Source organism: Ambystoma mexicanum, chromosome 6q, assembly GCF_040938575.1.
Source record: "Ambystoma mexicanum isolate Mex_15411 chromosome 6q, UKY_AmexF1_1, whole genome shotgun sequence".
Taxonomy (NCBI): domain Eukaryota; kingdom Metazoa; phylum Chordata; class Amphibia; order Caudata; family Ambystomatidae; genus Ambystoma; species Ambystoma mexicanum.
In genome coordinates, this window is record NC_090937.1 from 1,523,193,468 (window position 1) to 1,523,211,823 (window position 18,356).

An 18,356-nucleotide genomic window follows, 5' to 3' on the forward strand; every position below is an offset into this window, starting at 1 on the left:
AAAAGGATTCTAAACTTTCCCTGGTATAGGAACGAGTGGATAGCCTGAATTGAGAGTAGAAAATAAAGCGGACATCTCCAATTTGGTCATAATTGAAAAGGTGTTCCATCTGGATGGAATGCATTTGGCAGTAGAAAACCTTACTGGGGCAGAATAAATGGACGGAGGCAGATTTGAGAGTAGATCTTTTGAATTCTGTTATCAAAGTAACTTGTCAATAGTTTCCACAACTTCCAGCTTTGCTTTGGAAAGATTTGTGATAGATGACGATCCAGACATGCAAATTCTGCCACCAATGATAATGAGGAATGCTTTTCGAAAGGACCGGTGAAAAAATCCATACAGTAGAGGATTAATTGCTGAGTTGACATATCCCAACCATATAAACACTTCCCACACCACCATGCCTGTCCTGTACCCAATAAATGGATCAACAACATTTGCCGTGAAGAAGGGCGTCCAGAAAGCTAGGAAAATGCTAATGATTACTCCCAGGGTTTTAGCTGCTTTTCTTTCTCGTCTCATTGAATATTTTCGTTTCCCCTGTGTTGTGCCAGGACTACTTACCTGTTTTTCTATTGCATGGATCTGCAAGGCCTGCTTCCGTGCTGCTTTGTAAATCTTCCAGTAGGCCGAAAGCATAAGTAACATAGGCAGGTAAAATGCAACAGAAGATGCACAGACAGCATATACTCTATTCACTAAAAGCACACATATGTTTTCTGGCAGGACACTTTCTATACCCTGCATATGGAGTCCAAGCATGATTGGGACAAATGATATTAACACTGGAACAATCCAACAGGTGACAATAAGTGCAGCCACTCTTTGAGAGGACATTTTGTATCCATAAAGCAAGGGGTTGCATACTGCATAATACCTGTCAAAAGCTATGCAGCTCAAGTGCAAAATGGATGCTGTACAAAACATGACATCTAGGCTGGAGTGAAATTGGCAGAAAAGATTGCCAAAATGCCAACATCCTTCAATGGTCCGAATCATACTGTACGGCATCACCGTGACCCCAACCAAGAAGTCGGCCACTGCGAGTGACAGAACAAAGTAATGTGTTGATGAGCGGAGCTGTTTGAAGTAAGCAATAGAAATCACAACCAGTACATTTCCAATTAATGTCGCTACAATTAGTGAAAATATGAGGACATATAGAATTAGTTTGATGGTTGGACTTTTTACGGTGGAAAAGCATAGATCTCCCACTGCATTCATAGATGAATTTGTAAGGTCTGGACAATTAGAACTGTTCTGCATGTTTTATCTGCCAGACAGAATTCCAACCTTACTTACTCATCATCTATATCGACAGGTATACGTCGTTGATTAGCACTAAACGCAAATGAGTGAATATAACTTTCCATGAGATCAGAGACTCTGTTCAGATGCTTGGCTGTTGGAGGACATGAGTTGTCTTCTGAAGGTTAGTAGGTTGGGTTGATGGGTTGCTGTTGGTGGAGCTCTCCGTGGTGTCTGTTTTAGACAGGTACTTGAAAGATGCACTCCTTGCAAAGGGTTCAGTGAAGCAAGCTATATGAAGCAGGCAATACACATGATGCTGTCTTCCCACTGTTGAATACACTTCGGAGAATTCTGAGAATTGCCTTGATTACAGCAAGCATCTATTGTCTCCTGCACTAATCACATACTCTTCAGCTATTGAACACATCCCTAGAAAGATGGCCTCTACAGATTTGAATCGCGTGTCCAATGTTGCCAGGACTAGTGAAGTTCCACCGCTGCATAAGAAAAGTCCGAATGGGCCCCAATTCCAGTTTGTTCCTCACTGCCACTGAATGAAGCACACTCATTCTTAGCGTCCCGCGCTTTGATGGTGAGTGACATAATGAGACGTTTTCAACCAGAAGATGCAGTCTGCAAAGAAAAAGAAAACTTTCTTGAGCTTCCAGCTGTGGCCCATTTGCGTTATACATGTTAATTTTCTTTTTTAATGCAAATGTTTATTATAAAGAACACGAATAGAACACAGATCAATTTCTTTAAGCTGAGTGTAAATACGAATGCACAGGGCATATTTCACATTGTACATCTCATTCTCTTGAACGTTCTGATGGTGCTGCCTGTGCTCTCACCTCTTTCCATCCCATTAACTCCGTACTATATTGCTTTATGTTTTTGGCTACTACATGATCATGTAAGGCACTAGTGAGAAGTTCATTTCAGGATGCGAACACTTTTACCTGCTGCTGCTGCTGTGTGTTAAATCAGCGCTGGGAGTTTCTCTGAACTCGCGCCTACTGAACGCTCGCTTCCAGGAGGGGGCGGAGTATTGCGGCAGTCAGGTGACTGCTCACGTGACGCTCTCTGCCCATAAGAACAGGGCCAGTCCACCCTTGCGGCGTTAAGCCCGTCAGGAGTAAAGCCCAGTGACTGTTGAGCGACTGTTAGGCGCTGGTGGCTCGAAATAGTTTGGGAGACTGCAGAGTTTATCTCTTTGATCCCAATCGATCTCATTAGGCCCCGAGTGTCGAGGATGGAGCCGGGACCCTCAGGGCTTTTATTGACTGAAGTCGCTACTCAGTGTCAATCTAGTAGTGAAGATGGGGGAGTACATCCGCTCACCAGACGGCAGCGTTGTTTTCTGGCCGCTGGAGGAATCAAGCCTGTCGAACTACTCACAACATCCCTGGTAAGTGATTACAGATCTCGTAAAAGAACATTTACCTCAATCTCATCATCCAGTTCGGAAAATTTCTTTGATTGCCAAGTAAACAACTCGCCCCCACATGATATCACTAGAACACCAAAGACAGTCCATACCCCCTGTTTTCCCTATGGCACAATCCTAGAAGAAGATACTGTAAGGACTATAAAACAAACTGTGTCCGAGATGCATCCGGAGGTTCATCCGGTAGCATTCTCAGAATTTGATTCCGCTGTCACGGAGTGTGACATAGACCCAAATATCCATCAAATGGTTACCACAATAGAAGTTCACCCATATGAAGATGTAGAGCAGACGGCGACGAGATCTTTATCAGTCACAGGGAGCTGCACGCGGGATCAGGACAAAGAACATACGAAAGCGAAGGAGTGCAATCAAGCTGACAATGTTGGCACCGTAGGACAGTTACTTAGTAGCCATGAGCTACACTTGCATAATCCTAGCCCTCCAACTCGAAGATAATAGTAATATGGCAGCTGATCTTGAAACCGACATTGGTAATAGGGTAGTTGAAACACAAACACAGGAATTATCAGGTACTACTGACAATACTAACAAGGAAGCAAGGAGCCCAAACCGGCGAAGCTCGATAGCCACAGCTGATAAAATACTCAAAGACTTAATCGAAATAAACTTGAGATTGACAAGCCAGCAAACCTCTCATAATGAGGTAAAAATATCATCAACGGGATTTTCCAACAGCGCCCGAGAGAGTTGTAGAGGCAAATATGTCTTTACCGAGGAATATGCCAAAGCAGTTACCGAGTACATGGGAAGATGTTGAAAAACGGCACCTGTGGCTAAAACCCATGATGAAAAGAAAAAGATCCAACTCTTCAAATGATGATCTAACTGATCTACTGTTTGTATCCCAGAAGAGACTTACTGAAGAAAGACATCTAACTGGTCGAGAAGAACTTGGGGACGAACCATATTTAACATCAGTCCTGACAGCTGGTCCTAATATAGATAAAATCTCTATCAAAGGAAGCGATCTCTGGAAGCCAAAGTCAAAAACACTCAGTAAGAAACCAAAGACTGCAAGGAAAAAAAAGAAACCTCAGATTCAAAACTTGGCAGAATGCCTAACTAGAGAAATTACCAAAGAATTAAACACATTAATAATGGCTGCGCATACGATATCGATGTCACCATACATGAAGCTATACGAACAATTGAATGACAATATAAAGGACCAAACAACACTCCTGGCCATGATGAACACCAAAATGCGAACCGTAGAGCAAGACCTGATGAGAACCCAACAAATGCTGTCAAATGAAAATATAAAATCTGAGGCAAATGTGAATATTATACTAGAACATACAAAGAACAGAGCAACTGACAAAAGACTGTTTGCAGAAGTAGTACGAGAAGCGATTGCCTTGCTCAAACAGCAAAAAACGAACCCCATTTTGATAGAGCAGACAGTGAAACAGAACGGTGAATGTACTGACGTGCGCGAGGAGATAACATCTGTACTTAATATACTAGAAGAGGTCAAACAAACTGTGGAAATTGAGACTGATAAAGACTCAAACTTAAATACACAAAAGACACGTCAGGCCAATGGATACAGGTACATCCCAATCCAGCTCCTGGCAGTGTCCTGAAAGATACTGAAGCAGCCTTACAAAAGCAGCCCATATTGACGGAACAAGACCTCTTAAATCCAGCCCCAGGCAGCGACTTGAAAGATACTGAAGCAGCCCCACAAAAACAGTCCTTAACTAGTGCTAAAGCTCCATTTCCAATCTTCGAGCCGAAAAAATCAGAGATCCCAAAAAAAAAACACAGAGGCGATGATAGCCGCGAAAAAAACAAAGAACATGAGAAATCGTAAAAACCAACAACGATCCAGCGTGCGTTCTTTTCTAAGAAATATAAAAGGCTTCAGTATTACAACAACTACTAAACAACTCTCTGGAGCCGTCAGTAATGATCACCCTAGCACACAAAAGCCAAATCCACCTGCTGAGCAACAGGTGAGCCATGAAGGTGAAAAAAGCACAATGACGGAGAAGGAAAATTCTCTAGAAAATCTACTAGATCTCTTGACATACGAGCAGGGCGAAAGTGATAGATAGGTTGAGACTCCTAATTATATCCCATATGAAGAGTCTACAACAGTAGAAGCTGTAACTAACATTGACCTCAGATCAACATGGCATGAAGAGAAATTATCTGAGGGCAAGAAAAATTGCAAGAAGCCCCATATCCCCCAAGATATTCCAACTGGTATAATCGGTGGGGCGATAATGAATGAATCTGAGCATCAGCAAAAATGTGTCATCAGGCAACTAGCAAAGCAAGATAGTTCCCTTCGAAATTTACAGCGAAAGCTCCAGCAGAATGCATAACGCTAGAGGAGAAAAGAGCGATAACCATAGCCAGCAACCACCGAGAACACTCCACCTCAAAACGTCCATCCCGAAATCAGGATCTGTGGAAGTATGAACAAGAATTTGAGGCTCTGGAAGCCAAGATGGCTCTAATGGATGCCGGACTTATCGCCCCTAAGATTATTACGGAAATACACTCCAGAGATAAAGATGCTAACTTAACTGAGTCAATTCCGTCGCCACAGTCGCAGAGACTGATGATGGAATTATAGATACCTTTTGACTTACGCCATGCAATGTCTGAGAAAACCCAAACCAACGCAAAAATAAATAAAATACCCAAGAAGGAGCCCCGTCCTCAAAATCAGCACCCCACGAAACCAGGGAAATATCTTCTTCGAGTGGAGCGAATAGTGAGAGAAAAAGATGGTCTCTTACTAAATAGGAAAAATGTGATGAGACTAATACATCACATCCTGCACATCCCGCAACTTAGAACAGTGACCTCTGAAGATATCCAAGTGGTCGAATTTGAGGATGAAAAATATAATGACCGTGTGATACTCCACATAGCCTCCAAACTCATTCGAGATTCCCTCTTACAGACTAGTGATATCTTGACATAAATGAGATTGGTGACCTAAAGTAGAGACAATTATCAAGGAGAAAAAGATCCTTCTCTGACAACAAACAAGCGGAACATAAAAGATCCGCAACCGAGGTAGAAGAAAATGTCCCAAAAAACAAACATGTCTCCCCTGAGAGGGAAATTGATGAGAACGAAGAATTGAAGATTGTGCCAACTAGAACAAGAGGTAGATACTCGGATATCCAAAGTCCGAGGAAACTCAATTTGAGAACTGAGGACCTCGACTGGACATGGGTTGCGAAAACCATCAATAACAATGATATCAGTTAATGCCAAAAGTCATACGAGTCAGGAAAGATATGCATAGCATCATGGAATACAAGAGGCTATATGCATTTGCTGAGTGAAATCCAAAGTGAACTAAAAGATATTGATTTATTATGCCTACAAGAGACATGGCTAACTGATATTCCTATTGCAGATGGTTTTGAGATTGCTTTCAATCAGGCAATAAAAAATAACAAGGGACGTCCCATGTCAGGAATGTTGACATTAGCAAAAATTAAAAGTGGTATACGTATCTTATCCACAACTAATGTTTCATCGTACATACAAATATCCAGGATCAAAATACTGACGAGTGCAACGAAAAACGAGAATTTACTTATGCTGATAAATATTTATTGGCAACATGCCGCAAACAAAGCTGAGGCATTCATCGAATCTGTTTCGGAAATTATCAGCAACATTAAGAGGACGGAAAAAGACATAAATATCTTAATATGTGGAGACCTCAACATAAATTGCCTGCCAAGTGGACGAGACGGGAAGGAAACAGACAGAGATTATGCGACCGATCTGTGGGTAAACGAAATGAAATCATGGAACCTACAGACGTTGAATGGAGAAGTGGTGGGAGATATTCCGCCTCGTCCAACTTGGCAAAGAAATGAGCAAAGCTCCACAATAGATTACATGTTTGTAAACGAAAGATTGAAAAGTGAAGTCGCACAGTTAAAAATCATTGAAATTAAACATAGTGACCATAGCCTAGTAAAAATATACTGGGAGACTCACCATCTAAGAAATCTCCCTGATACTGGCAAAAATGATCTAGCGGTTGAACCGGGCCGTAATCGTTTACGACTAAACGCGACCAAAGTGAACTCACTGCTAAAATCATTAGAAGAAACAACAGTAGTAGAGAAAATTGAATATACAAACTTTCTAGAGAAATATCGAGAGAAGAATTTGTACAAAACCAAATCAAACTTCAGGAACCAACATGTACGGGATGAAGAACTCAATGACAAGAAAAAAAAACTGAATAAAGAACTAAGACGGCTCAAAAAGAAACCGGATCTGAGCAATGGAAGCACAGCAAAAACTCTGAAACAAACCTACAAGAACTGGCTTTTCAGTCATAAACACATCATGCTGCAATGCGATGCGGAAAGCATGATGAAAACTTTAGCTAATAGAAATACAGGTGAATTTTGGTCCTACCTGAACAACATCTCGACTCCAAAAGGTGCCATTATAAAAAACACAATACCAGAAGAACTATGGGTGAAGCATTATGCGAGAATATTTTTTAATAATGAAATTAAGATAAAAGAAACCACCACATCAGAGAACGAGTGGTCAATTACAATAACCAAAGAAGATATCTCTAGAAACATCAAGAGATTAAGTACATCAAGAGCCCCAGGACCCGATGGGTTAACAAATCAGATGCTAAAACAACAGCCCGAGTTATGGACGGAGGTTTGTTTTACGTTGTTTGCAGCCATTCTAAAGAACCGAAAGATTCCTACATCTTGGAAAAGAGCTACAATCATACCGATTTTTAAAAAGGGGGAGCGCACTAACCCAATCAATTACCGTCCCATAGCGCTCCTTGATGTGGTGGGGAAAATCTTTGCCTCGCAGCTTCAAATCCAACTAACAAACTGGATATACGATTCCAAACAATATGATCCACATCAATCAGGATTTGTTAAAGGGGTTGGATGCAGTCTGAACTTGACGATTATGAATTTCTTAAAAATGGAAGCGATCCGCCAAAATAAAAAAATCTATTTAGCGTTTGTGGATCTTTCAAGTGCCTTCGATACAATTGATCGAGAGTTACTATGGAGTAAGATGAAGAAATGGAAATGTCCCGAAAATCTTCTCGAACCCATAAAAGCACTCCACACAGACACACAAATTAAGGTCAGACTAGACTCCAATGGAACATTGAGTAAGGCTATACGAACTAATCAGGGCGTGAAACAAGGCTGCCCTTTAGCAGCCAGGTTGTTCGCCCTATTCTTATCCGATATTGGAGAAAGCTTAGAGTCTACAATCTCCGATCCACCAAAAATCAATGGATCACGGATAAACTGGATGCTCTACGCTGATGACATCGTTATATTAGATCTAACGCCAATTGGTCTGACAAGAAAATTGAGAGCTCTAGAAAGCTATGTGGAGAAAAACAAACTAAAGATTAATTCTGCGAAGTCAGAAATAATAATCCTGCAAGACTTAACAAGAAATAACAAACAAAACAAAAATCGAATACCTAAATGGAGTTTACATAATGACAGCTTGAGATGTGTGAAAAAAGCAAAATATTTAGGAATGTGGATCAACAGCAACATAAACAATGCCCCTTGGGTAGAGAATGTAAAACAGAAATGCAAACAACTATCAAGTCAAGGAGTGATTATAAATAAAAGATTTGGGAAATTCTCACTTCTACCTGTTCTGGCCCACTACAACCAGAATGCGCTACCAACATTGATATATAGCACAGAAAGCGCACTGGGAGCATCTGCAACCCAATGGCCTGAACTGGAAAATCAATATTGGAGGCGAGTATTACATCTACAAAAGGGAATCTCGAGTGCCTGCATTAGATATGAACTCAATCTAATATCTATGCAAGCCCGAATACTATGGAACATGCTATCTATATACAGGAAGATAACCATACCTGATTGCTCCCCCCAGTTTAAAATACTACAGGATGCCCTTATGGGAAACTCAGAATCAGTTCTGTGCAAATGGGTAATTGGATGCAGAAATAAGCTAGCAGAGTTGGGCATTGATCAAAGAACCTTGGAAACCAATCCAGACTTTGTTAAGAAAAAGTTATGGGAATTGGATTGGTGTAAAACAGTGGATGATCGAAATCGACATAATCTGATGAAAGATGCTGCAACTGAAGCCAAGGATCGGAACATAATGTTGCAATATCTGATGAAATCACCAAGTGCTAGACATCGTTTTCTGTACATGAAATTTCGAATGAATCTATTCAATACAAGGGTAAGCTATGCAATAAGAACTCGGAACGTGGTAGCAGTATTAAGCTGCCGCTTCTGCAATAAAGAGCAGGAGACGCTTAAACATCTTACATTGTATTGCGAAAGCCTGAAAGATATAAGATCTGTGCATTTAGGAAATTTAGTAAAACAATATCCTATCTTGTGTGGAGAAGAACTGTGGCGAAAGTTGTTCAACCCGCGAGAAAAGGAAATTTTTGGGTTGACTAATTTTCTACAAAACTTGGAGTCAGTGTTATAAACTTATATTAACGTGAGTAGCACTGCAGAGAAACACGCCATAGATGTGCCATGGAAGCAGAGACTGAATAAGGGAGAATAATAAAACCTGGAGGATTATAACATCTGAAGAAACATAAACTGATAAACCAAACAAGGACTGGACAATTGAACCAGGAAGGCTAACAACAAAGGACATTAAAATTGTTGCATAAGCCATTGAGATTAAGATGTATCCTAATTTATCTCTGCTTTTCTGACACCAAGTAACTGTAAGCTGGAAACTCTTTTTCAAAAGTTTATATAAACTAAATGAAAAAATAAAAAAATAAAAAATAAAAAAGTAAGGCACTTGCCTGCTTATGCACAGAGCTTCTTGTCTAAGCACTTTTTCGTATTAAAATAAACACAAAGAAGGACATATAATAATGAAAATAACTACAATTCACTGCTTTGCGAAGAAGAAATCATGATTGGCAGACTACTCTGAGAAGCAACTAAATCAAGATAAATATATGTATTCACAGAAAAACAAACTTCCTAATATCATTCTTACCCCCAATATATCAGCATTTTCAGCCAACTTTGAAGTAAAAACGGTGCCATTAACCCACCTCCTAGCAACATTGTTAATACTTCTATTAACTTTTTAGCACTGTTTCCTGTTCGCTGAGGTCTGACGTCGCTGCAGACTCTCTGGGCAGTGACACGCGACCAGGCACTTGCACGCAGTGTGCTCACGTGTTCAAAACAAGCCTGTGCTTCGCAAATGGGTCTGTGGCTTGTGAAAGGTTTGAAACTGCATTTTCAGCTAATCTAGGAAGTTTAAAGTTGAAAATGTATACCTGCATAGCTCCTAGACCTATTCCTACTGATTTTCCATCTGCAATCCAGGGGAAAGCTCATGTTTGGAACGATATCATCACAACTGCTATATAACTTAAAAAATGGCATATGCCATGGCCAGCTAGGTGCCACTACCACCACCATCACCTGGAGGGCCTCTACAACGGGAAAAAAGCAATCATGCACACAAAACAATCAAGAGAACCAGGAAGATGAGATAGAGGAAATGCCTACTCCAGCACCCAGAGAGAATCATGGGTGTGGTAGTTTTTTACCACCTTTGGGGATGTACCGAAGGCTAAGACTACAAAGATTAAATGCACTCAGTCACGGACAACCTGAGCAGTAAACCTACGAGACCACCTCCAAGCGACGTCACACCAAATCCAACCACGGGATGCTCTGAGAAAGGCTGTTCCTTTCTCAGGAAGTAGAGGCCCTCGTCCTCTTCCTCATCTTCCTCAATCGCCACTGCCACCACACAGGCCACTGTGGGATGTTTTACCCATGCATCCAAGCCCTACCATAAAACTGTGCAGTACTGGCATGGAAAACATCATGATGGCCAGAACTCCCCAGAGAGTGCACAGGGAAAACATGAAGAATAGGCTGCCACCCATTTTTGCCTATGTTGTGAGCATAGGAGGGCACTGCCTAAAACCACCATTGGGCTACACGCACAGTAGCCTGAAACCATTGGGAATGGCAATGCTGATTGCCAAAAAGCAACTCAGAACTGTGGGGAATTCATTTTCTTAATCCCAAAAATGGTTGCAATACCGGTACTCACCACTATCAGAAAGCCGGCGTTTTAAAACCACCAGACCTTTGTGTAAAACTGAACAGAGGAACCCAAACCAGACCAAGGAAAGACTTGCTAAGAGGTGGATACAATGTAAAACTATATTCTGAAATGACTTGAAGGAAGTAATTATTTAATGTATATGTAAAAATTGTCAGTTTGATTTGAATGTAGAAAACTGGGAACAAAAAGTGACATTTAGCTGAAACCTGGCTTAATGAAACTGGATTCTGCCTGACAACTACCCCCGACAGGAGTTGAAACTGGATCAACAGCTGTGTTCCCAGGCCTGGCTGCATCCTGCTGGCCCCACCAAAAGGAGGTCACATGGCCCTGTTGATTGAAAGGGGAGTGGCAGCTGGGGACTACAGAGAACTGAACAATGGGCCTTCTTTGGCTCAGGCAAAAGTTATATTGGGGGGGGGTAAAGTGGCTTCCTCTTGGGGGAAACTGGAGGGGCAGTGCCTCTGCTAGCAGCTGAGCTTGGGGGAAGTGGATAAACCAGTTATTCGACCCTGTGATGTGGGAAGCCACACCCCTTTTTGACCAGGGCATAAGTTAAAAAGATAGATAACTCATAGTGCGGACTGGTCATAATTATATAAGTAATATCATTATTCTTGTGATTTTTCTGTGCACGTTTTAAGAGGCGTTAGGACCCTGTGGTGTATTCTGGGGGGTTGCTAGCGGAAAATAGGGTCTCACTCCAAATGTCTGCATGTTTAAAATCTGACACTTAATCAATTAATGTCCATACTCCTTGCGCATCTGTGTGCAAAATTTGGTAAATGTCCGATATTGGTAAACCAGTCAAAGAGCGCAAAATATTGTCATTTTTTAATGCAAGCCCCCAGGAAGATTAGAGGCGGACAAGCATGGACCATAAGGAATATATAATACGTACATGTAATGTCAACCACTTGCGTATCTGGGAAATAAGTATTTGAATCAAATTTAGATTTGTGGCCAAATTGACCAAGGGAGGATCCTCTGACCCATAAACAGACCTCATCATGATGTCAAGCCATTTCCTTCCCCCAATCATGGGAGAGGGGAGAACTGGGCCAATGACAAGTAGAGAGGGGCAGGCTCAGTTATGCCACGCACACACCCACTTCCAAAACACATAAAAAGAGATTGCTGGGACAGGTAGAGACATTCAATTCCATTTGCTGCGGAGCATGCTGACCGACGACTTCACATCCAGAGATCCAACACTTAGACTTCCAAGCTAAACATAGACTACAGAACTTTGGACCTAGAAGGCCCACTGCAAGCAAAAGTATTCTCAGCAGGCCTTCAGAATCCAGCAAACCTAACCAAACTATTCAACAGCCGGGCGAGCTGTTTGAAATCTTTGCCAAGAACTGTTGCCAGAACCGCAGACCAGACCCAGACCGCTGTGAGCAGAACCGGTGCCTGATTGACCCGCCGTATCCAGAGAGGCTAGACCAGCAGAGCAGAGCTGACCCAGACGCTGTGAGCAGATCCGCCCAGTCCAGTCCAGTTGATCAGATCCGTGACGAGGCCCATTCATTTCAAAATTAGGAGTGAGTATCCGCCAGAACTGTGCAGAACCCAATCTCTTAGTTAAAATAATCTAATCCAAACTATTTTAATCTAATTAGAACAGCCTCCTAGAAATCGTGTCATCTGTCATTTTTAAAGCTGCACAACTGTCACCTGTCAATTCTGCAGATGCAAGCTGTCACCTGTCATTTTGAGTTTTACTTTAAATCCGAAAATCTACCGTTATTAAATCGTCCGTATCTCTGGAACCGTTTGGGCTAGGAACGAAATTTACAAACTTTCATTTTAAAGCTGTGATTCTAGGCTTTCCAACGAACCTAGAACCGACTTCCTACTCCCTATACTTTTTCCGCAATCGTGATTTACGCACTTGCGAAATTTACCGCGATTTTGGCTCAATTTCTCCACTTGTCAAAATAGCAGCTCCATTCTTTCCTTTGTTAAAATCCGTTTGCAACCTGGTAGTTACACATAGAGCATTGCTGAAGTGAGCCTGAACTAATATAAAGTATCTCTCCCTCACCCTGAACCTCCTGCAGGGAATTAAAATCAGTTAGCACATTTTCCCATCCATTGCCATCACATTCAAAGCATTTTGGGCCTGTGTTTCAAACCTCTACCTGTTTTCCACTAAGCTTGCTGGGGGGGAACTGCATTTCGTATTGCATTTTGTTGGGATTCTTGAAGACTGTGTGCTCTCCTTCCATTTCTTACATTGCATAGGGGGGGAGTGAATTGTCAAGGAAAAGTGATTACATTGTTTTTTGTTGAAGCCATATCAAGTTATTTTCTGTACTGCATTTCATTCATCATTGCGTTTCCTTGAACCATATAAAGCATTCTATCCCACCTTATTCTTCTGTTCCTATTCATAAGTTACCTCTTGCTGATTACTGCTCATATTCACAAGTGTAATATCCATTATCAATTTATTTATAGAAGTGTGATATATATATATATATATATATATATATATATATATATATATATATATATATATATATATATATATATAGTGTTTAAATTTTCAAATAAACCTTTCAATTTGCAAAACAAACCTACTTCTTGGCTCAGTGGGGTCAGGGGGATTCTAAGAGGGGGGTGTTATACAAGGGTTGTCATCCAGAGTACTGAACTGGACATTAAAATACATCAATAAGGGTTTTCCTCAGCATCCCAGACTAGGCATTGACCTAGCTGTAGTGTTGATTGAATATCGCTTACACCACTCCTGTGGGGTAGAAGATCCCACCAGCTACCTTCCAAGCCATAAAAGAGGCTTTTGATCCATATCTTTCCAAGACAACAGTACCCTGTATATACTGCAACACACCACTCTGCAGGGGGATGCAGTTCCGAAGTGCTTCCGAGGCTGTAATCAAGGAGCATGAGAAACACTGCCCCCTAACTTAAATTTAACGCACACACCCAACATCTTTCCCTATGCACCTGCCCCTCCTTATCTTTGGTTTGTTGCCCTTCCCTCACGTCCCTCCCACATTTTACTTCCGGGCCTCTCCTACCACAAAAAACAAAAAATTAAATATACAAAATCAAAAAATCAAAAAACACCAAACACCAAACAAAAAGGTTATTTAGGAACCACCTTTCATAGTTAAAGAATACAACTAAATAAAATAATCGTATAGACCCCATCTCCTTCTCAGTAAAGTAGTTAGACTACAGATTCTGCAACATTTCCATTAGCATTTTGTATTCTGCTAATGGAAATAATGGACAATTGTATACTAGAGAAAAATGGTAAAGAACAGAAACAATTTTCTGTCCCAATCACTTTTCTCTAGCATATAGTAAGGGCCATCATTAAATGACCTTTACAACTATCTGCGGTATCCACAGTCCCCTTTTCAGGCCATGCATCATTAAAAGACCCAGATGCCATGTGCACATCATCGCACAGGACAACCTTCTGACCTTTTTACTTGTTCTAACAGTCACACATCCATCAACCGATCACTTCCAAAAACTCCACATAACCTTATTAACATATTAAACTTCCACACACCAACTTCCACTTAACAAATGCACATATGCATTGCGCAGTGAGAGAAGTGCATAAATAGAAAGGGCAGTACAGATTGGCAAGTGCTCATGAGAGCCCAGGAGGAATGTGCCAAGGGATGCCAAGGTGGGAGGCCACTGGCTAACTGCTGGGTTGGAGGAGTCCCAAGAGTGGGATGCATCTTAACCGTAACATCCCTTTAACAACGGTTTTTTATCAATTTAATAGGTTCTTATAAGCGAAAACGTTTCATGATGTAACATCACTGTATATATGTTATTAATAATCCCTTTTTAATATATATGAAAGAACTATAAACCTCCTTTAACAAACATATTCATTGCAACTCATACTTATGTCAATCGTTATCAGCAGCGCATGCTGCCGATGCAAATCATCATTAAATTGCGTATGGCATGAGGCTCAACCATGACTCCAGCTTCACCAAACCATCCCTATTATTCATTGCACCTTACCTGCATCTGAGTTCAGTGTCCACTATACCCAAATAATGTGACCAATGGCTTGCAGCCATGGCCAGTTTCCAAATCTATTGGGCGTGGGCTTCAGCAATGCCACATTCCCCAGTAAGCAAATCAGAGTACACAATTGCATTTGCCGAGGGCCACAACCACTACCCAGACACCAAATTTCTATCACTTGTTTTTCTACTTACATTCTGACACTGTGGAAAAATAAAACACAAATCAGATTTCCAAAACCTTCTTTAGGTCCTTGCTGATACTTGTCACGTAGGTTTGTTGTAATAACTGGCACATTTCTGGGGGTTTCGGTAAAAAAATGGGATTAGGTCAGCCCACCTCATTCCTTGCACGCCGTACCAAAACACTTCAAATTCATGGAATCCAAGTTTTTCAGCTATTCCACACTGCTCAGAATAGACCTCCAGCCAATGGATCAAGAGTCCCTCAAAATCCATACACTCTGACTACTCAAACACATAGGCATATCCATCTTCAGTGCTCTCTTCATCAAAACCCCTGCTACACTCTCTTGCTGTACACCACACCCAGTAAACCTTATTGGCTGATCCCCCAATATCTACAGATACACACGACTGTCCTCAGTCTCTGCAGCTGCCTTTCCATGCCAGGCCTCCTTAAATGACCCCGATGGCACGGGCAGTGTCTGAGGACTACCGCAGTGTCCTCAGACAGAACATCAAATCAAAGGGGGTTGGAGGGAGTTTTACCTCAATTTCAGTTATTGATTTTTTAGTGTTGGCTCTGAAAAGAACCTTTGTTTTTTCCTTTTCTTGTTTTTATGTTCAGTAGTACCGTACCCTCTACATCTTCCCTTCCAATGTCCTCGAAGGTATTGCTTCAATGCACTCCTAACACTGTAAAGAAAAATCACATTTCCGACATCTGTGAGATGAACTCCATATTCACAAAATAAATTCACTCCATAAGACCTTATATTGCCATTCTCAAAAAATTACATTCCTGCAGAATATAAAATAGCAAATACAGCTTTATTGACAAGATGTCATGATTCTTACATGTTTACACTGACAAGGTTTACACATCTCCATGTTTGTCTCTGATTTATTTGCATTAGACCTTTGAAAGAAAAACCTTACAGGCAACCTGCAAATACATTGCAGTCACATATCCCAAACTGTTGCCTCCACCATGAACAACTATAATGTCTGGAAATTTAAAGTATGTCATACTCTTACAGAATGAAGGCAAACTTTCCCAGTTCAACCCACAAATTGCATGCCACAAAACTTCCACTTCCTGTAATCCAATACTTTCACAGATGCTATGATTTTTAGCATACACCTTCAATGACTGTATCGACGAATCTCCCAAAATCCATACACTCTGCTTCCTCAAAGACATAGCCATAGCCATCTTAAGTGCTCTCACAAAACAAAACTCCTGCCACGCTCTATTCCTGTACACCACACCGAGGAAACCTGATTGGCTGATCCCCGATGTCCATGCCAGGCACCCTCAAAAGACCCGATGTGGCACATGCCGTCCCCAGACTACTGCAGTATCCGTAGACATGACATCCAATTGAAGGGGGTGGAGAGGTTTACACTCAATTAATACAGGGCAGCCCTTTATCCCTTTTAACTTGTATGTGTGTAACACTCGCTCATTGACTGCTTTCAAACAGTCACACATCCATCCACCAATCGCATCCAAAAACTGAACATGTAACCCTGTCATCCCAGTTCAACACTTCATATGTACACTTGAACTCTGAAAGTACATATCTCCTGTTAATCACAGCCATCTGCATCAAAAACTACTGTAAAACTCCCCCAACAATTCTATTTGAAGATTCAACGACATTTGCATCTAACAAGAAATAGTACAGGTATGCTCATATTTTTTAAAGTATTTTCCTCCTTTAAAAATATAAATATACAGTGTTCCTGCTAGTTACGCTGCAATAAGCTTCTCAATAAGCATATTCTCTTTTTAACCACTCTAGCAATTTCCATGCATTGCAGCATTTAGCACCGCCTCACACCAAGTAGCAAATACTTACAATGCTGTGCGTTTAGAAATATTTGTTTTTAGGAGCATTTTCATGAAAGTTAAAAAATGTGTATGTACATTTATAGCAGCACTGTGTGTAATTTTTTTCTAAAAAAAAAAAGCAAATGCAAGATATTTAGAATACGCCAACAGTTACATAAGTATCTACTACAAAACATCTTCTAAAGTCTAATGTAGCTAGAATTTGCCAACAGGTATCTAACTACTTTAATCAGTCCCTTACCAACAACACACTTCAAACAACCATGCTATCACACTTACACCAACATAATTGTAGTAGTTTATTTTAATCCTCAGTGTAGCATGCACTAATGTTGTACCAAACATAGTACATAGAATGTACTGTTCGTGAGGGTCCAAAAAAGTGAATGTATATGTAAATCCTGCTAAACAAATGATATTGTTCTTTTTCACAGAAAATGAGCCAGAAATTCAAGCTTCACTACTGTATACAACTAAGTAACCATACCAAGTTTAAAAAAATACATATTCTGTAAGCACTATCCTTGGTTGTACTACAGTCACAAATATCACATACTTTCTACTCCCCGTACAGTACATATAGTTTCTATACACATATTACTATAATTGTTGTGGCCAGCGACCAGATTCTTGGGGAAGAATCTGGCCACTAGCCACAACCACCACAATATAATTCAACCATATAACAAGTGCATAACAAAACTCACCCTTAACCCCCTGTCATTTAAATGATGTCAGCGGACAGCTGCATGGCCTTTTTCCACTTATGAAAACTGCCCCATACTTTCAAGGCCCGCTTTAGGCCACCAAATAACCCAAAATGTGTGTTTCCAGACTTTTTCCCTACCGCGCTATCCGAGGACCAAGGCTGCTGCCCGCGAATCCAACATGCAGCCATTTCAAATGTGTTGACGCACCTCACGTTTTTTACCATCCAATTAGCGAGCATGTCCAATGTCCGCAGAGATCACGCCAAAACCCTGATTGGTCCAGGTGGGTGTCCGCAGACCGAATAGGGAAGTGAGTCTGCAAACAGGGTCCCAGATATCACTAATTCATTTTTACCTACTTTTTAGACATTAAAAAAAAAAAGAACTAAACAGATTTTCACCAAATTTACAAAAGCATGTTTTGGGACCAAGCCCCACTGCTGCTGCAAATTTGGTGAAAATCCACACAGCAGTTTGGCCTGTAGGTGTGAGCAAATTTAGTTTCCAATGATTCTATGAGGAAAACTACACATTTTGGGGTCCTCCCTGAAACTTTGCACCCCATGGACAAAACCTCACCAGACTTTTCAGAATCAATCCGAGGGGGTCACATACTTTCTTCAAACATTTGGTGAGGGTTCTTTCAAGGGGGGCAAACTTATAAGAAGCCGAAAAAGTGTTCTTCCTATGTGTTGAGCAACTTAAGCAACTTAACCATAATGACACAGGTACTACCGCAG

The 18,356-nt window shown here is 41.0% G+C and overlaps 1 protein-coding gene across 1 annotated transcript; it reads right to left on the reverse strand.

Moving 5' to 3' along the window:
• Nucleotides 1-201: 201 nt before the first annotated feature.
• LOC138515360 (trace amine-associated receptor 1-like) lies at nucleotides 202-1,269 on the reverse strand. The gene has a single exon (XM_069630233.1). The coding sequence runs from the start codon at nucleotides 1,267-1,269 to the stop codon at nucleotides 202-204; it is 1,068 nt and encodes a 355-aa protein (XP_069486334.1).
• Between the last annotated feature and the right edge of the window lie 17,087 nt (nucleotides 1,270-18,356).

Coding starts and splice junctions, on each gene's coding strand:
- LOC138515360 (XM_069630233.1), bottom strand. CDS start 1,269: ATGCAGAACAGTTCTAATTGTCCAGACCTTACAAATTCATCTATGAAT.